Below are 25233 nucleotides of genomic sequence, written 5' to 3'. Positions count from 1 at the left end.
CTACATCGATGGTCAATGTAGGCCTTGTGAAGGTACAGTGTACATAGAACTTTGCATTTATAACTTTAATTTTACTAAGTATATTTAAGAAAGGAACATTTTTTGAATAAAATTGATATTTATAACAATGGTTAATAAAGTTCTTTAAAGAAACATTTGTCTAAACTTTATATATTTATTTTTTTTACAAGAAAAAAACACTGAAGGTAGCTATTTTAACCCCTAATCAAGACTCAAAGCATTATAGTTGCCGAACATATAATTCATTTGAAAAGATCTAGTCGAATTGACTGGACGTACACTGAAATATTTGCCATTGGTATTTACTAAAAAAACGATTCACTCATAAATGCATTACTAAAAAAAAGTGTGAGGTAAATTGTATTGTTTGTTTAGAATCACAGATCCGTTAAAATACACTTAGAAATATAAAAAAAACCAACCATAAACATCTACCTTTTCTAAATACTCATTGGAGAAGAAATACTATTTGAAAGAAACAATCCTTTTTCTTTGTCTGTAAGCATGGCTAATGCAGCCTACGGTTTTTAATGCGTAATCCAGACATCTTAGGTATCTTCTACTACTGCTAATATTCAAAATGGCTTTCATAAAGGAGCAACAACTTTACTTCAAAAGAAGCGGGGTATATTTTTTTTCACGTTAACGTTTTTATTCAGTTTTTTTATGCCAGCAATCAAATATCTGTTTTCAATATTACCACTGTACTGTACTGGGAAACTCTGGATTCAGAACATTTTTTGTTATCCACTCTATGATCAGATTTTTTTTATTTTATCAAATTGGGGATCAGAACATGCTTCTTGGAAAAAAAATCTCCACCCCTTTTGAAGTAAAATGGTGGTTCCCTTACTGCTAGAAAAGTTGTCCGAAATGTTTGCATTCGGTTCTATGTAATGAACATTTAAAAATGACATATAATTTACAAGTGTGAACAAATCTTATGTACAGGTAATTAAACAAGGTTTATAGATGAGAACAAATTTAATGTGAAACCAATTCAATTCAATTCCTTATTTACACTCAGACACAAAATATTCTGTAGTCAAGTGGAAACTATTTTTATAGATATGGCTCTGACAATCTGTCCATTTAGGGGACAATAACCCATGGCAATGGACATTATTGAATACCTAAATTCTAGGAAATAGTGTTCATGTGGACATAATTTCCCAGGACACTATTTTGCCTTACATTACATGAGGACAAATTACAAATTAAATACAACAAATGACAGAATAGACAGGTAACTATCAACAAAAGAGTAATTTCTAAAGATAATAAAACTTGTAAGATACATGCATCTTTCTAAATGAAGGTAGATAGCTTCTTGATAAATATAGCTAGATTATACAATAACTGACAGTGACATAATGACAGCATATTTTGCATTTTTAGTACAGATGGGTATGCTGTATAATATATCGGTATATATTTCTTCCGAAGTTCAGTAATAGTACTATTATTACATACATATAAATAATGGTATTCATCACCAATACATGATTCATTACATAAGGTACATATGCGATCTGTTCTAGCGATGTTGTACCATCTGCCAGTTTCCATAGGAATTTTTAGGTTACATGTTCTCAATTTGAAATCCAGATTCTTTTATCCTCTGGAAGACGTAATAGATAATTTTCCAGACCAAATTCAGATTTAAATAACTAATAATATTCGCCACGATACGAGTTATCGATATTAATGGACCACTTTTGAAGAAACTGATCTTGAAGAATCTGTTTTATAACTGGTTTGATAGTTGAATAATCAATGTATTGGTTGAAAATCATGTAACCTAATCCTGAGTTGTCAAATATAGATTTACAAATGACACCAATTTAAATTCACAAATACCACCAGCATATAATTTGAAAATAAGCTTATACATAGAACTACTAAGTTTGTTTTCATTTTTAGCCATTCTGCTCCAAAACGATAACATTCTTATCTTTACTTTAAATTCCAGTGGAAACCTTCCAAATTCTTCATATACAATAACATTTGGAGTACTTGATCTCACATTTAAAATTCTCTTGCAAAATTGAAGATGAACTTTTTCAATTATATATATTTTTTTCAAATTCCCATATTTCTGATCCATACAATCAAATAAGTTCGACAAAATAATCAAACAATTGGAGTTGTAAGTCAATAGGTAAATGTAAATTTCTAATCTTTGTATAAACAGCAAAAAGTGCTTTTTGCGACTGTTCTACAAACTTTTCTTTGCACAAACAAATGACCCATTATAATTAAGCAAAAGACCAAGATATGTTAAGCTATCTACAATTTCAAGAGATGTACTATCAAGTTTAAAATCATAATCCATTTTCGTTTTTCTTTGCTAAAAGTCATCACTTTAATTTTACCAATATTCACACTAAGTTTCCACATTTTACAATAGTTTTCAAAAAATTTTGAGAGCATTTTGCATTTCATCATAATTATCAGCAAAAATAACAATGTCATCTGCATACAACAAAACAAAAATTTCTAAAAATACATGTAATTCATTATAACATTTTTCTTTAATTAATTCTAGAGGTAAAACATGAAATTCTCTAAAGTAATCTTCTAAGTCATTTAAGAATATGGAAAACAAAAAAAGGGGAAAATTTTGACCCTGACGAACTCCAATCATACACGGGAAGAAATCTGATTTCGTATTGTTGTATTGAACACATGATTTGATATTAGTATACATATTATATATAACTTGGAAACATTTTCCTTTTATCTGGCTTTTTGTAATTTTAACAAAAGTCCAGTTCTCCAGATGGTATCAAAAGCCATTTTAAAATCTACGAATGTAAAAAACAATGTTTTACCAAAGGACAAATACAATGAAACAAGTACGTGTATGACAAATATATTGTCTGTAGTTGAATGCCCTTTCCCGAAACCGGCCTTATTTTAAGAGATCAATTCCAGTTCATTAGAAAAGAAATACAGTCTTTCGTTTATAATCGAAGTGAAAAGTTTACCCAGACAACTAATGAGTGTTATTGCTCGAAAGTTGTCAGGATCTTGTGAATTTCCTTTATTCTTAAATGCCGGCTTAATTATACCCAGGAGCCAACTATCTGGGATAATACCTGTGTCTAGCACAATGTTAAAATTTTTACAATACATTAAGATAAACTCAGGTGGGGTGTTTTTAAGATATTCGTTTAGAATACTGTCAATCCCAGGTGCTTTACTATTCTTCAATTTTTAATAGCTTCAGCAACTTCTATCTGGGTTATAATTCCATTTAATATTTCATCATATATAGGATTGTCTTGCATGACAGCATCTATATCGAAATTAATATCCCCAGGTTTCATATCGTCTTGCATTTCATCCTCCGAATTATCAGAGTTAAGATTTTCAAAATATTCTAAAAAAAGTTTCGATAGATATATCCGGACTATCTTTTTTAGAGTTACTAAATTTATTCAACAACTTCCAAAATTGCTTAGAGTCGGATTTTGACAAATTTCGCAGCTCATTTGCGAACTTATCTTTATATTTATTAAAACTGTTGTTCATCTGCTTTTTAAACTCTCTGGATCTCTCTTTAAGTAATAATCTGACATTATCTGATTTGTCATGCTTAAATTTTGCCTTTACCTGGTGAAATGCATCCCTTTTCCCTCGACAAGCTCTATCAAACCAAGGAGATTTGTATGAACGAATATTCGAGTTACCCAATACACTACTGGCTGTCTGGGTCAACACGTTGCCAAGGTCATTGACAGCCATGTTTACCTGTTCAGTTGTAATGTTTTGGTTATTATCTAGGTCATCTAGCGCGCTGTCAATTTCACCTAAGCGATTTGATAAGACCTGCTGAAATTGGTTAGCGTGAACAGGATTCCACTTAATTTTAGTATGACCTAGGTCATTTATGTTTTTGGGATTTACTTTTACACCTGTCAATTAATTTTGAACCAAAACCATTAGACTTTTTATCCTCTGAGGATCTTTGGAAAGGGATATTGTAGTCTAATAAAAAATTGTAAGAATACATATTTTTGAGAGTATCTACATCCTGATTATCAGTTAAATCTAAAATATCAAATAGTGTATCATCAGGAACTATAAAATCAGGCATTATTGCAGTTCTAGCATTAAAATCACCCAGCAATATTATAGAACTAGCATTTTCCGAAAATTGCATCATTTATGTTTCAATTTCAGAAAACGCATTATCAGTTGAATACTGAGTACTCAGGGGGAATATAGACTCCTCCAACTAAAACGTTGACCCGTAACCCAGTTAATTCCGGGGAAATTTCAAACCACTGAACATAGTCGGAATCAGTATCTAAAAATTTCAAATGTTTATCAAAAATTTTCTTAAATGCTATTACGATGCCGCCTGACTTTCTTTTCTGTGTTTTGCATAGTAAGAATAATTTACGAGTACATCATATCTATCAGTTTTTGTTTCGCAAAATGAAAAAAATGTCATATTGATTAATAATATCACAAAAGTCATTGTTCAATAGCTTGGATTTTAAACCACACACATTTACAAGGGAGAATCGTAATGACTGTTCATGTGTCTGATGTGTTGTCCCAACTTTCGTGTACATGTTGATCAGGGGGTGCACCACGGAGCGGAGGCTCATATGGTTGGCCATCGACAATGAGTTGATCATATACAATTTGAGCGTTTCTACGGGCCCTTTGGAACTCCTTTAACTTCGGTACTAATGCCCGTCTACGATCATTAATTTCTGCGGGGTACTGCTGCTGTACTGAATAACGTGACTTATGCCTTAGTTTTGCTGGGACGGCTCGAATCATACGTTGGTGGTCATCGTATTTTGAAAATTTCGCTATGATATTTCTCGGTTTTCCGTCAATTCTTGGTCTGAGCCTATGAACATTCTGAAAGGAAATTGTGTTAACGTCTCTGATTTCAAGTTCAGTTTCGATAAAGTTTTGTATTACACTTTCAGTGTCTTCTTTTGATTCATTGTCCTGCTCAGTTATACCACTAAAAATCAAATTGTACTTCATTGAATGTGTTTGGAGCCTTAGGAAATGTTCTTTAAGCTCATAGTTTTCATTTTCGAGATATGTGTTAACTTGTTCCATTGACTTTACTCGATCTTCTATGATGAAATAATGATTTCTTCTTTTGCCAACGTATGTGCTTGTTGTTCTTGTGTTGCTTTGATGTTACTTATTTCAATTTTCAAATCGTTCATGTTTTTTTCAAATATTTGGAGTTTTTTGTTGATGTCTTCCAATAAGTCAAGTTTTTGTAACTGTTGGTATATAACTGTGTTAGAATTGTTGACACTATCTAGTTTTTGATTCATTATACTCATGTTTGAAAAAATCATCTGTATTGCGACATTGGGGTCTGAATTAATTGGTAGGGTAGAAGTTGGTATAGGTAGCCCTGAATTACACGATATAGAGACCGAGAGATGCGTTGAGGCTCATGCACCGGTGTACTTTGCAGGGGGTAAGGCGGTACCGAGGGTCTCTGAGATGTAGATTTACTAAAGTGCTGAGAATTAGGTTCTACAAATGAAACTGCAGTTGTGGGACTAATATTTCCATGTAAAGACTCATGTGCTTCGGAAATAACTCTCGACAAGTGTACATTACATTAAACTAATTAAAATGTAAACTTGTGTACTGTACATGGCGTTTGGTGTGAACACGTCCTTAGTATGTTTCAAATTGGTGCACGGATTAAAGTGGCATTCTTTGTACTACCAGTCATCGTGGCTGACGATTTGCTAAAATAATCAATTTTGATACAGTGAATCTTTGAATGTTAGTTATGAATTTACAATAATGTATATAAAGTTCGTAAATGCTGCTCTACTACAAAGGATATGCTTTTTGCGACTGTTCTACAAACTTTTTCTTTGCACAAACAAATGACCCATTATAATTAAGCAAAAGACCAAGATATGTTAAGCTATCTACAATTTCAAGAGATGTACTATCAAGTTTAAAATCATAATCCATTTTCGTTTTTCTTTGCTAAAAGTCATCACTTTAATTTTACCAATATTCACACTAAGTTTCCACATTTTACAATAGTTTTCAAAAACTTTGAGAGCATTTTGCATTTCATCATAATTATCAGCAAAAATAACAATGTCATCTGCATACAACAAAACAAAAATTTCTAAAAATACATGTAATTCATTATAACATTTTTCTTTAATTAATTCTAGAGGTAAAACATGAAATTCTCTAAAGTTATCTTCTAAGTCATTTAAGAATATGGAAAACAAAAAAGGGGAAAGATTTTGACCCTGACGAACTCCAATCATACACGGGAAGAAATCTGATTTCGTATTGTTGTATTGAACACATGATTTGATATTAGTATACATATTATATATAACTTGGAAACATTTTCCTTTTATCTGGCTTTTTGTAATTTTAACAAAAGCCCAGTTCTCCAGATGGTATCAAAAGCCATTTTAAAATCTACGAATGTAAAAAACAATGTTTTACCAAAGGACAAATACAATGAAACAAGTACGTGTATGACAAATATATTGTCTGTAGTTGAATGCCCTTTCCCGAAACCGGCTTAATTTTAAGAGATCAATTCCAGTTCATTAGAAAAGAAATACAGTCTTTCGTTTATAATCGAAGTGAAAAGTTTACCCAGACAACTAATGAGTGTTATTGCTCGAAAGTTGTCAGGATCTTGTGAATTTCCTTTATTTTTAAATGCCGGCTTAATTATACCCAGGAGCCAACTATCTGGGATAATACCTGTGTCTAGCACAATGTTAAAATTTTTACAATACATTAAGATAAACTCAGGTGGGGTGTTTTTAAGATATTCGTTAAGAATACTGTCAATTCCAGGTGCTTTACTATTCTTCAATTTTTAATAGCTTCAGCAACTTCTGTCTGGGTTATAATCCCATTTAATATTTCATCATATATAGGATTGTCTTGCATGACAGCATCTATATCGAAAGTAATATCCCCAGGTTTCATATCGTCTTGCATTTCATCCTCCGAATTATCAGAGTTAAGATTTTCAAAATATTCTAAAAAAGTTTCGATAGATATATCCGGACTATCTTTTTTAGAGTTACTAAATTTATTCAACAACTTCCAAAATTGCTTCGAGTCGGATTTTGACAAATTTCGCAGCTCATTTGCGAACTTATCTTTATATTTATTAAAACTGTTGTTCATCTGCTTTTTAAACTCTCTGGATCTCTCATTAAGCAATAATCTGACATTATCTGATTTGTCATGCTTAAATTTTGCCTTTACCTGGTGAAATGCATCCCTTTTCCATCGACAAGCTCTATCAAACCAAGGTTTATTACTATTACTCGATTTGTATGAACGAATATTCGAGTTACCCAATACACTACTGGCTATCTGGGTCAACACGTTGCCAAGGTCATTGACAGCCATGTTTACCTGTTCAGTTGTAATGTTTTGGTTAATATCTAGGTCATCTAGCGCGCTGTCAATTTCACCTAAGCGATTTGATAAGACCTGCTGAAATTGGTTAGCGTGAACAGGATTCCACTTAATTTTAGTATGACCTAGGTCATTTATGTTTTTGGGATTTACTTTTACACCTGTCAATTAATTTTGAACCAAAACCATTAGACTTTTTATCCTCTGAGGATCTTTGGAAAGGGATATTGTAGTCTAATAAAATATTGTAAGAATACATATTTTTGAGAGTATCTACATCCTGATTATCAGTTAAATCTAAAATATCAAATAGTGTATCATCAGGAACTATAAAATCAGGCATTATTGCAGTTCTAGCATTAAAATCACCCAGCAATATTATAGAACTAGCATTTTCCGAAAATTGCATCATTTATGTTTCAATTTCAGTAAACGCATTATCAGTTGAATACTGAGTACTCAGGGGGAATATAGACTCCTCCAACTAAAACGTTGACCCGTAACCCAGTTAATTCCGGGGAAATTTCAAACCACTGAACATAGTCGGAATCAGTATCTAAACATTTCAAATGTTTATCAAAAATTTTCTTAAATGCTATTACGATGCCGCCTGACTTTCTTTTCTGTGTTTTGCATAGTAAGAATAATTTACGAGTACATCATATCTATCAGTTTTTGTTTCGCAAAATGAAAAAAATGTCATATTGATTAATAATATCACAAAAGTCATTGTTCAATAGCTTGGATTTTAAACCACACACATTTACAAGGCATTTACAAGGGAGAATCGTAATGACTGTTCATGTGTGTCTGATGTGTTGTCCCAACTTTCGTGTACATGTTGATCAGTGGGTGCACCACGGGGCGGAGGCTCATATGGTTGGCCATCGACAATGAGTTGATCATATACAATTTGAGCGTTTCTACGGGCCCTTTGGAACTCCTTTAACTTCGGTACTAATGCCCGTCTACGATCATTAATTTCTGCGGGGTACTGCTGCTGTACTGAATAACGTGACTTATGCCTTAGTTTTGCTGGGACGGCTCGAATCATACGTTGGTGGTCATCGTATTTTGAAAATTTCGCTATGATATTTCTCGGTTTTCCGTCAATTCTTGGTCTGAGCCTATGAACATTCTGAAAGGAAATTGTGTTAACGTCTCTGATTTCAAGTTCAGTTTCGATAAAGTTTTGTATTACACTTTCAGTGTCTTCTTTTGATTCATTGTCCTGCTCAGTTATACCACTAAAAATCAAATTGTACTTCATTGAATGTGTTTGGAGCCTTAGGAAATGTTCTTTAAGCTCATAGTTTTCATTTTCGAGATATGTGTTAACTTGTTCCATTGACTTTACTCGATCTTCTATGATGAAATAATGATTTTCCTCTTTTGCCAACGTATGTGCTTGTTGTTCTTGTGTTGCTTTGATGTTACTTATTTCAATTTTCAAATCGTTCATGTTTTTTTCAAATATTTGGAGTTTTTTGTTGATGTCTTCCAATAAGTCAAGTTTTTGTAACTGTTGGTATATAACTGTGTTAGAATTGTTGACACTATCTAGTTTTTGATTCATTATACTCATGTTTGAAAAAATCATCTGTTTTGCGACATTGGGGTCTGAATTAATTGGTAGGGTAGAAGTTGGTATAGGTAGCCCTGAATTACACGATATAGAGACCGAGAGATGCGTTGAGGCTCATGCACCGGTGTACTTTGCAGGGGGTAAGGCGGTACCGAGGGTCTCTGAAATGTAGATTTACTAAAGTGCTGAGAATTAGGTTCTACAAATGAAACTGCAGTTGTGGGACTAATATTTCCATGTAAAGACGCATGTGCTTCGGAAATAACTCTCGACAAGTGTACATTACATTAAACTAATTAAAATGTAAACATTTTTACTGTACATGGCGTTTGGTGTGAACACGTCCTTAGTATGTTTCAAATTGGTGCACGGATTAAAGTGGCATTCTTTGTACTACCAGTCATCGTGGCTGACGATTTGCTAAAATAATCAATTTTGATACAGTGAATCTTTGAATGTTAGTTATGAATTTACAATAATGTATATAAAGTTCGTAAATGCTGCTCTACTACAAAGGATATGGATGGGAACAGGGAGTTTCGGTATATTCAAATTTGAACGTTTGCTTTTACCATGAAAATAGTAGGTGATTTTAATTTCTACATTTCGATTTACAAATTCATGTTTACAAATCCGTTTAGAAAAAACAATAGTCTAATATTACTTTGCATTATGGTTTTTTTTTCGTAGCACTGCAACATAGTGGTAGTCCTGGCCGATCTCAAGCGGGCCGAAATGATAGTGCAGGTGAGTAGCGAATTCAATCGCATTTGTATGTTTGGTCTTGATTTGTGAGATTTTCCTGTCATTGATAAACGTCTGCAGACAGTTAAGATATACGTTTTGCTTGCAATTGCTATAAATAAAATATTTTCCTCCTATAGCTGTTCGATATTCAGCTGATAATAGTAATCAAAGGTACTAAGATTATAATTGAATATGCCAGACGCGCGTATCGTCTATATAAGACTCACCAGTGACGCTCTTATCAAAATGATTAGAAAGCCAAACAAGTGCAAAGTTGAATAGCATTGAGAAGCTAAAATTCCAAAAAGTTGTGTCAAATACGGCTAAGGTACTTTATTCCTGGGATAAGAAAAGTCTTAGTTTTTCGAAAAATTTTGTAACAGGAAATTTATAAAAATGACCGTACTTTAACCTATAATGGTTTACTTTTTAAATTGTTATTTGGATGGAGAGTTGTCTCATTGGCACTCACACCATATCTTCCAATATATATATATGATTGATCCAACGCCGAAGTAGTGACTTCTGGTATGCTGAAACCCTCGGGGAAAAATTGTTCACTAGCATTGTCATCGACCCAGTGGTGTACATTTTGGTCAAATATACCAGGGTTATAATTTAATACGTCAGACACGCGTTCCGAGATGAACTACGATTAAGATACATTTAAATTGAGCTTTTATTGTTTTGCCAATGTTAAGACATATTTTTCAGCAGGAAGGGCAGACTAACCATTTTCAGATGTGGAGAACTAATTACATCGATAACACACTTAAATGAAAAAAAATGAAGTTATTTGGAAGTTATGAATTTTTAAGATCCACCAGAAAAGTTCGACGTCAAGTACTTTTTGATAAAAAATGTTATTCGAACACACCCAACTCTGTCGTTATGAATCATTAGAAAAGGTATTTCACTTGACCTATATATTTCATCTTTTAGAACTGTAAATTATAAATGTTATTGTATCTACCTTCTGCCTAAAAATATAAAAATAATAGAATCTGAAGCGAGATGATTATTTTTCTTTCATTCGTTTCCAAGACAGAATAGTCAACGCACCTGAACCGGAAAAGTTGTACTCGACTTTCTCTTATGATATAATTATTGCCTATTTGGGTTTTTTTTAACCATCAAAACGATACCAGGGACAAAGATGCAAATTGATAAATCTATTAATTTTCTTTGATTTTGTTCCGCGGAATTTATGGTTATGCTAAAAAAAGATCTACGTGATTTTGCACCTTCAATAATCGACTGTTTTGTAAAAAAATATCTAGAATTTTAAAGTGTACACATATCTCGAAGCACAATTCAATAATTCAAGTACATACACATATATAAGATGCAAGGTATAAAAACTTAATTTAGACACACCCATTAAACTTTTAAAGCCCATAGAAATAGATGTGAACAATTCAAATTTACCAACTTCGCCTGTTATACCTTCTCTGGCAAAGAGATCCTTTTTCTAGTGTAATTTCAACTAGGTTTCCGCCTGTCTGACAATGAAATTTTTCAATTCTAGTGTTTCGGTGAATGTGAATCGAGAAAAGCACTTTGGATGCACACATTGTGTTTCGCTTTCTTTATAACATGATAATACAACAACAAAATAAAGATTTTTGGTTGAATGACTTATCTTTGGTACTATTATCTCTCATTTGTTATGTCTGTGAACCAACATATCATTGTATCTCATGTAAATATAAAATAGAAAGTGAGATTACAGCTACTATATGTTATTTGGGTACTTTCTGATTAAAATGGAATCCCAATCAACGTTTATTTATTAGTTTAATAAAGCAACATTGGATCGAATAATTTACCATCAAATGCATGTATTTACCATTCACAAACAAAATCATATTGCAAGAATAACAGTGTGAACATGTACATGGCCAACACTTTAAAAAACGTTTTGGTAAAATAAATCATTCATCAATCTGATTTAAACAAAAAGTGTTTTAAAGATGAAGGGGACACCTGCTCGACTCCTTTTTCGTTAACATATTCTGTCTTCTGAAAAGATTTTATGAAAAAAAAAACGAATGAAAAATTATTTTCTTTATCCTTGAACTCTCATTTTATTTGCTATTGTAAAGATAACCTTTCAATGTGTGATTCAATGTTTGGTTATTAATATTTTTGAACTTGACAAAACCAATATTTGGTAAATATACTTCCATAGCGTGGACACTGAGGGTTGGCATTGATGTGGTCAGTCCGCGTTTAGCTGTACGGAGTTAAAAGTACACAACCTTGTCCTGTTGATATGAATATATGGATATTAAATACGATGAATCAATATTTTGAATAAAATGAGGACATGCTGGTATCCTAAATTTATGCGAACAAAATTTTTCTGTTATTGTATTGCAATTTTGCTGTCCATTGTCATGATTGTATTATACATTGAATCCTGACATAAAAAAATATGGCTGATTTACTATTCGGGTATATAGATTTACAAATTAAAGTGCATATATTGTCAGTTTTGGTGGATGCGGTCAAATAATTTTGTTGTACAAGTCAACTGGAGTCATCAAAACTACTGAAATTTTGTTACGTATCAGTATTTTGAGTAAAAAGAGGACATGCTGGCACCTTCTTCTTCTTCTTCTTTATAATTCTTTCCTCCACTGTCTGGAGTACCACTACTTTTGTAGTGTAGCACGGATAAGCAACTGATTACTGTATACTGTAAGCAACTGTGTGCATGTGCAGGAATATTGTACAGTGAATATATGATCGGTGCACAAACCAGTATTATTTCGCCTAAAATATATTGTCCTAGATACTGGTATAAAGGATATCAACACAGCCTGGCGTACCCACCACCAATTTACAACGCAACGGCAGTTGGTCTTATCCAAAATGAGCTAAGGCTGCGATCCCAGCCAGAGCTCAATTCAAAACATAAACTTTAAAATAACTTAATGTTAAATCATTTTTGTAGACGTGCAGGAAACTGTTCCATCACCATACTATATACATCTGTGCTCCATATAAATCACACATGTTATGTCAATTATACACTAATCAATGTATATTACTTTAAAAGTTCATGCACTGTGGCATATACTAAAATCTAAAACACTTCGTGTACCACCAAATTATCAATGTTACTGTGACAGTTTGTACCTCAGCACACAACTCAACTTTGTATTGTTCATTCAAAACTGACCAATATGCACATTTTTATTGGTACTTCACTCGGATTTCCTTTTACACTGCACCAGTAGCCTTATATCTCCTACTTCACTAAAAAAACACACAAGAAGTTAAGTTAGGGAGGGAATAAGTAGCTTACATAATATTTAATTTATCACCTATTTGGGACAAATATTTATTTATCCGAGTATAATTTCTTTATACCTTAATAGAAAAATCATTTCTTAACTTAATAGAACACTTAGCCATTTTTCAACCCTTAAGTTTCCTTGCAACCTTAAATATAATTACTGCAATAAATAACAGGACACAGGGCTTACTTAACATTAAATTGTCATATTAAACCTTTAACTGTTTATTAATAGTAATTTAATAAATTACTTTATTGTATTTCAAACTATTAAATAATTTTAAATGACTTTAAATGACATTGCCATCCTAGCTGCCTACTAACTCCAGTATAGAACATCTTTTATGGTGCAAGGCAAATACCATTCCTCGTGTTATGGCCTCAATTTTCTCCATAAATAAGAACGTCTGTATTAATATTGGAACTTGTGGACTAGAGACATCCAAAATCACTCTCAATAGCATTGAATTGTTTGAGAAGACTAAATTTCCTATTTCATGATTAAAGTCATAAAGCAGAGTTCTTAGCTTAGGAATAAATTCATTCCTCACAGTATCTGTACTAGCACATTGTAGCAAGAAATGTTCAGTATCTTCGATCTCATCCATACACAATGGACATATCGCACTTACTTCATACTTGTTAAATCTACTACGATTTGATTGCAGTGTATACACTCCTGTAAGTAATCTAGCTTTTACATTAGCTTTCATAATAGAAATAGAGTCAAGTCCTGTGTTGGCCCAAACGTTATGAACAGTTCCACAATTCATTGACATAGGATGCAAGAAGCGAAGAGTAGATTTGCCTTCTGCCATATTCGTTATCTTCTGTTTCCAGAATGTTTCTATTCTCTGTTTCACATAGATTTTCCAGCTTTCTCTATTTGGAATCGAGTTTAAAATGTCAAAAATAGATTCAAATTCATACAATGAGAGTATAGCGTCCACATATATAAACCAGCTATGAGAGGTGTTATCCTTCATCACAAGTTGTCTAATACAAATCTCCTTCTCTATATCATTATTTCGCACAATGTTACCAAAGTTCACTAAAATTTGTCTATGTAAAAACGCTTCTATTGGCATTTGGCCAGACAGAATATATATTGCTGCATCAGCGGTTCGTTCTGGCAAATTTTGCAGAATTTTAAGTTGTGATTTGTGAAAAAAGTTCAATTCATCCAATTCCTTTCTGCTAAGTGTTACACAGTCTAGTCCAAAAATTAATCGTGGGCGAATATATGTATTCCATAGTTTGATGACTATATTCGGGTTGACTCCATTATATCCGTGCATACCTGCACCCATTAGCGAATAGCAGGTTCGTCTAGCTAATTTAATTCTTTCTGATACCAAACATTTTTCTTCTGAATTTCGATTAATTCCCACATGAGTATATGAAACAACATGTTCTATAGGTTTTTCATGTAAATAAAATTCATCCACACATTTTTCATTTCTTCTACTATTGAAAGTCATAATTTTACTTTTAGCTTCACTAATAAAATATCTATCTTTATTTGCAAAAGTTTCTTGTAAATTTAACATTGTCTGTAATGAAATAGCATCTTCCGCCAATAACACAATATCATCTGCGCATGCTGGTGAAGCAATATGTATCGTTCCAATACGGAAGCCCAAATGCTTGTTTTGATACCAATCTAATAATGGATTAATATAAAGTTTATACAGAGTAGGAGACAAAATACCTCCTTGTCTAACTCCCTGTTGCTCATCAAAAGCTCTAGAAAACTGTCCATCCCACTTAACCTTTGATCTCATTTGTTGATACCATTTATATACAACAAACCAATCCTCATCCTTAATTCCAGACTGAAAAAGTTTTAACATTAAAGAGTCATGCCACACAACATCAAATGCTTTAGAGGCATCAATAAAGGCTACAAATACTTTCTTTTTACGATCCTTTGCATCAGCTAGCGCCTCAGTAAGCAATAAAGCTGCATTTGTTGGAGATACCCGTTTAGTAAAACCACGTTGCAATTTATTTTGAAGTCTATCTAAATCTGGTGAAATTTTCGACAAATGTATAGTCTCAAAAACTTTTCCCATTATACTACATACTGTAATTCGCCTATAAGAATTTGGATCCTGCAAGGGTTTACCATGACTCTTGTGTATTGGTGTAATAATTCCAGACTGAAAAATTTCAGGTACATCTCTTTCTTGTAAAACACGATCAAAAAGAGCTTTTAAAATTATAGGTACTATTTGACCACCACATTTCAAATGTTCACTCATTAGATTTAATTCGTCAGGTGACTTTCCATTTTTCATTTTGCTTATAGCTGCTGTAACTTCATCTAAAGTTGCATATTGCCTTCCCTTATTCCCTGAATTTTGTAGTGTCAAAATATTTTGTATATTACGCTTCACAATTTGATGCTGATGATCACAAAATGATGAACTTGTAGATAAAGTACTTAATTTTTCGAAATACGAGGCCCATCCATCCCTTATTTCTTCTGAGGACTCAAGATTTATGCCATCAATAACTAATTTAGTCAGTTTCTTAACTTGTCCAGTTCTTTGAATATTAATAAGTTTGTAAAAGAGCTTCTGATTTGAAGTATACGAGTCCATTATTTCATAGTACAGTTTATATCTATTATTCGCATCCAGCTGCCTCTGAGCTTGTCGAAGTTTCTTTTTAGCCACTTTACAGTTCACCCATAGAGCGTTAGTTTCACATTTATTTCCCCCATCTTGTTTAAAAATATAATATGCTTGTTTACTGTCATGACATAGACTTCTCAAATTTATAGGCCACGGTTTTAATTTTCGAACCCTACGTTTTTTAACCTCCTCTGAAGATTCCTCTGCACTCGTTTTAAAAATATCAGCCACATTTTGAAATTGTTCATCTAAAGTTCCAGATGTAATATCTAAGGAATTAAATTTTTCATCAAGTAGCCTTTGGTACTTCAACGTATCACATTTCTCCCAGTTGATTCTATTCGTCGTAGCAGTATTGACTACATCATTCTTTTCTGACGCATATAAATTACAGATAAAGTTGGCGGTCACTGGCACATGAGATGACAAATTTAACGGCGACATACAATATATATCTGTCTTAGTAAAAAAGTTATTATCATTAAAAGCTAAAATATAGTCTATTTGTGACGAAGCTTTGTCATTATGGTGAAAAAAAGTATGACTAGAAGGATAATTCCTTGGTACACATAAGTTTATTTCCTGTATTGATGTTAAAAACACTTTGTCTCTTGTAGTTTTCTGTTTACGAATCAATGAGGCATTTAAATCACCTAGCACTATTATGGTATGATCTGCAAATTTAATAGTTAATTCACTTATCTCATCAAAACATTGCTCATATTTTCGGTCATATTCCTTACTACCAGTACAGGGCATATATACGGCCACAATACAAATTGGTTTTGGCTTAGTGTCTAAAGTTATAACACAAATACGTTCATTACCATCATTATGAATTTTCACAAATTGGTCTAAATGTGCTCTCCATAAAATACCACAACCTCCCCATCCCCGCATGCGCTGTCTATTACTGATAGGATCATATTCGTCGGTACATTTCATAGTAGTACAAAAATCGCGTTCAGCAGCAAAAGCTTCTAATTTGGATTTCTCAAAAGACCATAGCCAATGTTCCTGTATAGCTAGAATATCTACATTCCCGAGTAGCTCTGATAGGTATACGGCGTTTGTTGTGAAGTTCTCAACATTGAAGGATGCAATAGTGGTTGCCTTACCATTGATGTTGGTATTTGCTGTCTCACAAAGTGATTGGCCGGTATGTTCAGATTGTGACTGTGAGGATAGACTGGTAACCTTGCATATACTTGGCTCGGTAATGTTTGTTGCATTGGCCATTGTGGTTGGAGACTGTTTACAACATGCTGTTGTTGTTTTTGAGGTTTTCTCCTGTACCTGGGTGGCCTTTTTTTCTTCACAGTCTTATATGTATCTTAGATGTATCTGATTTTGCGGTATTGTCCTGCTCAGAAGTGTTACATGAAGTATTTATCAAGTTGGTACCTACTGAGACCCTACTAGTAACTGGGTTTTGTGAGACGGTGTCCTGAGTACCCGAACAACACTCTGTCGCCTGTACCTTATATACTGGGATATCGGACCCTTCTTGAGACAGTGCATGACGATTATTAGAGCCATAATTGTTATTATTTATAACTATACTTTTATCACTATTTAGAAATTGTCCTACTTTGCTTTCTAACAGATTAAACCTGTGTTCAAGAATTTTGAGCTCACTATTAGAGTTATTGTTAGTGTTAATTTGAGAATTAAACTCACTGTTAACATCCTGCACATTTTTAGCACGTTCACTTAATATAAGAGACTGTTCTAATTCTTCAATTTTCTTTTCCAAAGTATATATATATGATTGTGCTGCAGCTAATTTCTTACTTGTATCATTTAATGTTCGCTCCTTTACTTTGAGAGCTGATTCTTTATTAGCTAATTCACGCTCTTTAGCTTTTAATTGTTTTTCCTTATCAGGTAAATTGTCCAAAATTTTAGTATCACTATAGCAAATGTCAGTATTTATAGCTACGTCTATACATTTTCTATTAATATTTATTCGTCTTGGTAAGTTTCCAATGGACTTGGTAGTACTCACACTTTTACTCCTACTATTCTTTTTATCCCCAAGCTCCCTTGCATTTAAAACTTTTACTATGGACGGACAACTAATGTCATCTGTGCTATTAACGGACGGAGTACACTCCTCAGTTTCAGATCTATCAATATTGTCTATAGTTAATAAATCCCTACAGCTTGTACAAGTGTAATAATTATTCCCAGATTCAAGGCCCTTTCTATCTGAGGGTGATATGTTTTCACAAGCATAATGAGACCAGGCATTGCACCTATCACACAAAACTGCATTATCTGCACAATGTTTATCGCATATCAGACAAATTTCGATTTCATCTATACTTAAGTTCATATCTATGGACCCACCTCTTCCTGGGACACTAATTGTGTCACAACCAATATTTGATGCTGCATCAGTGTTACTCACAAAGTTAGAAGAGTCAGTTACACTTTTTGAAACTTGTGCACTTTTGTCAGTTTCTAACAGTTCACAAATTTTTTCTCTCATTATTTTGTTCATATTACTAAAATCCCCTATCTTGTCAAGCTCACTAATAATAAAATGTAAGTGATCGGAATAGAAAGTTTGTAAATATCCACCATTCACATTAACAACTGAAGTCGTCAAATATAAGTTTATTCTGTATAATTTAACACCACCCTTGAATGCCACCAGAGATTCCTCTACCCTTGTTATACCATCTTTTGATAACCGGGTTACAAATTCAAATTTAATGTCTTGAAAAGGCACTGAGTTATAAATTGTTTGAGTAACTGCCCTAAATGCCTCAAATGCTGCCGTTGAAAAAGTCAATACTAGATTACCATTTTTCAGCGCTACCTGCAGATGTTCACGGTCTGTGGCATCTAACTTTTGATTCAATGCTTTCGTTTTATTAATGTTATAATTTACTGTTTTTTGTACAGTTGGACGGCTTGGCGTGAACGGCTTTCTGGTTTGTCGTCTACGTGTTGAACGAATCATCGTAACGGATGGCAAATCAAAAAAAGTTAAAGTGTCTTATAAATATTTAGAATAGTGCTGGTAATGAACTTTATTACAGGTTATTTAGTAAGATTTTAGTTTCGTCACTTTAGACTACTGTATCATTATTTACAGTAAAAAACTTTAAAAGACAATAATAAAATAATGAATAAAATGGATAAAACAGCGTTTACCTAGACTTTATCTCAGGCTCAGTGGATGTAAAGGATAAAATACAATAACGAAATGGGTTATGTATTAAAATCTAAAAATATGGACGAAACGGAAGTGTTAAAAAATACACAACACTTTTAATTAAAATGTACTGTAAAAGGTAAAAAAAAAGGTGCAGTGCATATATACAAAAAGTTCTACCATTTGCTGTCAGGAATGCTATCAGGGTCTGGCTCACAAGTAATATTTACAGTATCTTGGAAGATAAAATCAACATGGCCGACCACTGACCAGAACGAGACGGAATGATGTCTATGAGTTTTTTGCACAAACTTCGCTTGGTGGTGGGTTAAAAATATATAAATCTAGTTATTAAAAGGATAAAACACCATTTGAACACAAATATAAGTGTTATTTTGTGTTACAGCTCGACAATATCATGAAAATCTTCAACCAAATCGGAGCTTCAAAATTTTCCGCCTTCCATTCCTGCACATGCGTAGATCTTCCCTTAATTTAGACGAACAAAAAATTGTAGTCATTATTTAAATGAATTAAACTATTGCTGAATGTGGATGCATAGTTTAGGGATGTATAACTAACAAGGACGTATACACCTAACATCAAATATACTTCTTTTCAAAAATATACATAATATGATTGAATTTGATCTCGGAATATATATATATTCAGTGCCTGTTATCATTGTAACCGAGATCGTTTATATAATAGATAAATTGTCAGATCACAGATAAATTTGTGTTACGTTCTGTGCGTACTTATTTTCAAATATTTGTATTTAATCCTGTTCATAAAACGGAAGTATTAATTTTCAAATTACTTTATTTTCGATGTTTATACTACGAAACAAAGATATTAATTTTTTTTTAAATCAACGAAGAGCGGTCCTGGTTACAAGTTAACTTAGTGTTGAGCAGACCAGTCAAAAGTTAACTTGGGAACAGGTCTGGTTTTGATCGGATTTGTCCAAGCAAAAGTTAACTTTGTGGCAGGACCGGTTTCCAAGTTAACTTATGTTAACTTTATGACAGGACTGGTTCCGAAGTTAACTTATGTTAACTTATGACAGGACTGGTTCGAAGTTAACTTATATCAATAGCGGACCTGTTTCCAAGTTAACTTTTTGGCAGACATAAAAACAGTCCTAGGACCAAGTCCGCTTTTCAAGTTAACTAGATTTTGGTCCTAGGACTGGTCAGAGCAGTCCTATATTCGGTCACAGGTTAACTTTGACCAGTCCAAATGACTGGTTATCAAGTTAACTTGCTGTACAGGTTAGGAGTGCACCCATCTGTAGAGTTGAAAATATTCATCACATTCACAGAGCTACAGGAAGAACTAGATATAGTACCTTTACCACCAATTTTGTTATTGCAACCATATGGTTTCACATGTCCCAATTGTCTAATAGTCCTCTTTTTGTTTACGGAGAGGCGTTGCAAGTGGAGGATTGTTAGTCTTTTTGTATTTTTTTTTCGATAATACGAACTGTCATAGAAGCGATGAAACGATCAGGCTGATTCGTTTGTATTGAGGTTAATATCTGATCTATGGCCGGACCTACGTTTTTTTAGCCCTCATTTCGTTTCTCCGACATAAACCAATCCACAAAGGTTACACTCTAATCCATAGACGACATTTATAGATTTACAATTAAGATCATCATACTTTCTAGTAAAATAAGACATTTTAGTAAATTGCTAGTGAATTGTGCATCTGTTCACATGTTTCGAAATGAGGCAGTGTTGTACAGAGTCGTCAAAATCCAAAATGTCTATCAGGAGAACTGAACATGACTGTGTATGTTATTGCAATTGTGGCTAGTATAAAAACGACTCCGCTGTACTCATGTTCACTGGATAACCCATATGGGTTATTTAATACAAATGTAGTTTTTGGAGGGGTTCGTGTTGTTTATTCTTTAGTTTTCTATGTTGTGTCATGCGTACTATTGTTTTTCCGTTTGTCTTTTTCATTTTAGCCATGGCGTTCTTCTTCTTCTTCTTCTTCTTCTTCTTCTTCTTCTTCTTCTTCTTCTTCTTCTTCTTCTTCTTCTTTTTCTTCTTCTTCTTCTTCAAGGTCAACAAGGCTTCCATACTGAAGAATACATGTTGTGGTGCATGCGTGATTGACAAATTGTATACAAAATTTATAAAAATATTTGATAACAATAAGGGTGTTTGTATTTACAGATTGTGATTAAAAATATATGTACATGTTTTGTTTGAATTTGTTTAATTGAAGCTAGAGAGAACAGCTGGTGTTAACTGATCTCTAAAGCTGTCAACAGTGGGGGTTTCAATTACAGTTTGTGGTAGTAAATTCCATTGAATAATTGTTCGCGGGAAATATGAGCATTTGTATGTGTCCTTGGAAGTTTGGATGTGTCTGTATGTCTGAGTATGATTTTGTCTTGTTCTGCTGTCTGCTTGTTCAAGAATATGCGATGGAATTGCAACAAGACAATGTATTACTTTATATAATAAAATAAGTCTTGTTTTTAAGCGTCTCTCAGCTAGTGGTGGCCATTTCAACTGATTAAACATGTTTGTGACACTGCTCGTGTAGTCATAGTTGTGGTGTACATAACGAGCAATGCGTCTCTGTACCTTTTCTAATTGTATCTGTTGTTCTTTCATATGGGGGTCCCAGACACTAAAACTATATTCCAGTTTGGGTCTGACTAGTGCCTTGTATGCTCTTGATTTTGTTTCTGTGTTAGTGATTTTTAAATTTCTTTTTAGAAAACCAAGTGATCTGTTCCCATTTGATACTATGTTGTCGATATGCTTGTTCCACTTCAGATATGATTGTAAGGTAATGCCTAGATATTTGGCGGATGTAACTGATTCGAGAATGTGATTGTGGAGGATGTAATTATGCCGGTAGTTACTTTTCTTTTTAGAGATGAAAAGGTTTGTATATTTATTAGGGTGAAATACCATAAGCCAATCTGACTCCCATCGAGCTGCTGAGTCAAGGTCAAGTTGTAGCTTATGACAATCATCTTGTGTTTTTATTTCCCTGTAAATTATGCTGTCATCAGCAAAGAGTCTAAGTTTACTGTGTTCTAGATATTCCGGTTAGTCATTTATATAGATAAGAAACAGTATTGGGCCCAATACTGTTCCTTGTGGTACACCAGATGTTACGGATACTGAGGTGGAGGAAATGCCATTAATGACTACTGTTTGTGTTTTGTCCTGTAAAAATGCCTGAATCCAATTTAGTGTGTTATTTTCAATACTATAGAATTTGAGTTTGTAAAGGAGGTGACGATGTGGGACTTTGTCGAACGCTTTAGCGAAGTCCATTATGATTAAGTCAATTTGAGTGTTACTATAATTTGATCGTGCTAGTTCCTGAATGAAGTCTATTAATTGTGTTTCACACAACCTTGATTTTCTGAAGCCGTGCTGAAGATCGTATAATATGTGATGTTTTTCAAGATGAGACATGATGTTACTTGTAATGATATGTTTCATTAGCTTGCAACATATGCAGGTTAAAGATATTGGCCTGTAGTTTACGGGTTTGTAATTTCCCCCTTTTTTAAAGCTGGTGCTACATTAGCATGTTTCCAGTCCTTATGTGTTTCTCCAGTGTCAAGTGACTTTTTAAATATCAATGTAAGAATTGGTGAAATTTGTTCCTTTAGTTCTTTAAGGACTCTGCCATTGATATTGTCCGGGCCGCAAGCTTTATGTGGATTTATGTTTGACAGTAATTTAGTAATACCTGCTTCAGTGATTGTTATTTTTGGCATTTTTGGGTGGGGGCTTGTACCTATGTCTGGGATGTTATCATCTGTTTCATCTGTAAATACGGATTGGAACTGTTGATTTAAAATGTTCGCTTTTTCCTCAGTGTATGTGACTAGTTTGTCATCTTTTTTCAAAGGTGCAACACCAGTGTTATCAGATCGTGTGCTTTTGATGTAGCTAAACAGGTTTTTTGGTTTTGGTTTTGCTGTTTCATATTAACCAGGTTCGTCTATTGGTATGGCACCGATCATTTTTTCAATATATTTCCAATTTTCTGTTCGTAATTCTTTTTGTACTATTTGTTTTAACTTTTTATATTTTTCTGGATCTTTCTTCCTTTGGTATCTTTCGTCCCTCTTTTGTAGACAAAAACGTCGTTAATTTTGTTTGTTGTTTGAACTCATCTTAAGATGATAACGTCTTTATCTTCCCAATTAATCATTTACAGGTGTATTACTGATATCGGTAACAGGATAGACTTTTATATAGTGATATATCATAAACGTACGTTCCATACGTTGTTACGATTTGAACTGAATTTTTAATGTGTGTTTACTTTTCTACATGGGCTAGAGGTATAGGTGGAGGGTTGAGATCTTACAAACATGTTTAACCCCGCCGCATTTTTGCGCCTGTCCAAAGTCAGGAGCCTCTGGCCTTTGTTAGTTTTGTATTATTTTAATTTTAGTTTCTTGTGTACAATTTGGAAATTAGTATGGCGTTCATTATCACTGAACTAGTATATATTTGTCTAGGGGCCAGCTGAAGGACGCCTCCGGGTACGGGAATATCTCGCTGCAGTGAAGACCTGTTGGTGACATTCTGCTGTTGTTTTTTCTATGGTCGGGTTGTTGTCTCTTTGACACATACTCCATTTCCATTCTCAATTTTAATGAAATAAAGAGCAAATGAAGAGAAAAGTAAACTAACTTATGAGGGATTTACTTGATGTTGTGTTTATTTGAAAGGGTAAAAAAATGCCGACTTCTAGTAATTTGATATCTTAGACTTGCATTACTAGCGGTAATTTTTACAACCTTTGAAAACCAATTTTCAGAGGCATTTTTCAGTACAACCTGGAAAATTGACAAATAATCTACTATTTTACAGAATGAATATATATATAAGTTTATTCCATTTGAAACCCATCTAATTGGCCACGTAAAACAAGCTTAGCATCTTATCTTAACCTTTTCTTAATAACTCGAAATTTCTTTTGAAAATTACAACAGGATAGACAAAATATTGTACCACCGATCAAAAAATGTTTATTCTTGTATGACATCATTAAGATTGCATCTTTTAATATGTTGTTCTTAAAGTACTGTTTGTTTTGATTTGCTAATGTAAAGGGTTGTTTGAATAAGTAACTTTTAATAAATTTAGCAATTTCAAAATTCGACATTTTTATAAACTTATTTTTATAATAATAAGAAGATGTCCTATGATTGCAAATGGGAGAAGAGAACTATTCACCAATGTATAATGTAGTAAAAGCAATTGTAGGCAACTGTACAACCATTGAAATGAGAAAAACCTATAACAGCGTATAGTCTTATAAAAATAGACCCGAATTGAAAAATATTGGAAAAAAAACAACAACAATATTATCCTAGATGAACCAATTAATATTCTAAACTCTTCCGCTATATATTACCTGTAAATTAGCACAAAGGTAATGCATTCCCTGTTTCATTTCTCAATCATTTGATATAAAGCTGGATTTTTCTCAGATACTGATCATAATATTCAACTTTTTGATTGATTAAATTATATTATCTACTGACTTTGCATGCGTTTTCTCGGTAATATTTCTTTCACAATCCCGTACCACATCTTTCACTATTCAAGCGTCATTTTTAACAACTGTTACTTAATCTTTTACTATAATTTCTATCAATTACTCGAATTGCAGGGTTAAAATCGACCAAAAAATAGATTCATAATGTAAAAATGCACTGAATATTACAAAAATAATAATTCGTTCCTACAGTGATTGCGACAGTATTTTATCAATATTTGACAGTAAACATGAGGCATATCACGCGAGCAGCATAGTGGAATTTGCCCTAATGTTATTTCACAAAACAAAAATTCCTGTTTAAAAGTTATACAACAAAGTTAAAAGGTATATTTTGCAGATAGTTAAACTTTACTGTAGCTTTTGAAATCTCCAGCATGCTGTGGCCTTAAACTTCTCTTAATATTTCACTATTTTAGTAACGATTTCACATCTGGGTCGCTGTAAATGTAATATGTACCCGTCTGAATGTCTTATCTGTATCATGATTTTATTAAAGCGATGCATTTGCTATAACTTTTAAAATTGTATTCCAAAATCATTCATTTGTTTGTCTGTGTATTTATCATCATACTTTAGAAATGTATGTCACATACAGTGAAAATGGTGTTTCAGAATCAGCTGTTTATATACACTGGTTAACGAGAGGTAGATTCTTATTCTTAATATTTTTTCATTTGAGATAACCTAATATTTACTTTGGGTAAAGTTTATGTTATGCCTAACTCTATTCTATTAAAAATATGCAATTCGGAGTACATGTTGACAATACTAAAGAAGAGAT

The 25233-nt window shown here is 33.1% G+C and overlaps 1 protein-coding gene across 2 annotated transcripts; it reads right to left on the bottom strand.

Annotated features, from left to right (window-relative positions):
- Nucleotides 1-12387: 12387 nt before the first annotated feature.
- Nucleotides 12388-19362, bottom strand: LOC134683546 (uncharacterized). 2 transcript variants are annotated; one of them, XR_010101045.1, is made up of 2 exons: nucleotides 18884-19362; nucleotides 12388-13039 (listed from the first exon to the last, which is right to left on the bottom strand). XR_010101045.1 is itself a non-coding variant. In XM_063542857.1 (2 exons), the coding sequence occupies exons 1-2, from the start codon at nucleotides 14165-14167 to the stop codon at nucleotides 13037-13039; spliced, it is 459 nt and encodes a 152-aa protein (XP_063398927.1). In that variant the 5' UTR covers nucleotides 14168-14307; the 3' UTR covers nucleotides 12388-13036. The 2 variants fall into 2 exon arrangements, 1 of the variants encoding a protein (XP_063398927.1); XM_063542857.1 differs by lacking the exon at nucleotides 18884-19362 and adding an exon at nucleotides 13712-14307.
- Between the last annotated feature and the right edge of the window lie 5871 nt (nucleotides 19363-25233).

This window comes from Mytilus trossulus, chromosome 9 (genome assembly GCF_036588685.1).
Source record: "Mytilus trossulus isolate FHL-02 chromosome 9, PNRI_Mtr1.1.1.hap1, whole genome shotgun sequence".
Classification (NCBI taxonomy): domain Eukaryota; kingdom Metazoa; phylum Mollusca; class Bivalvia; order Mytilida; family Mytilidae; genus Mytilus; species Mytilus trossulus.
Note: the sequence above shows the minus strand (reverse complement) of the source record. Positions and strands in the feature narration are given on the sequence as shown.

Bases quoted from the DNA above. Each gene is read 5' to 3' on its own strand.
- LOC134683546 (XM_063542857.1), bottom strand. From the start codon at position 14,167: ATGCCAATAGAAGCGTTTTTACATAGACAAATTTTAGTGAACTTTGGT.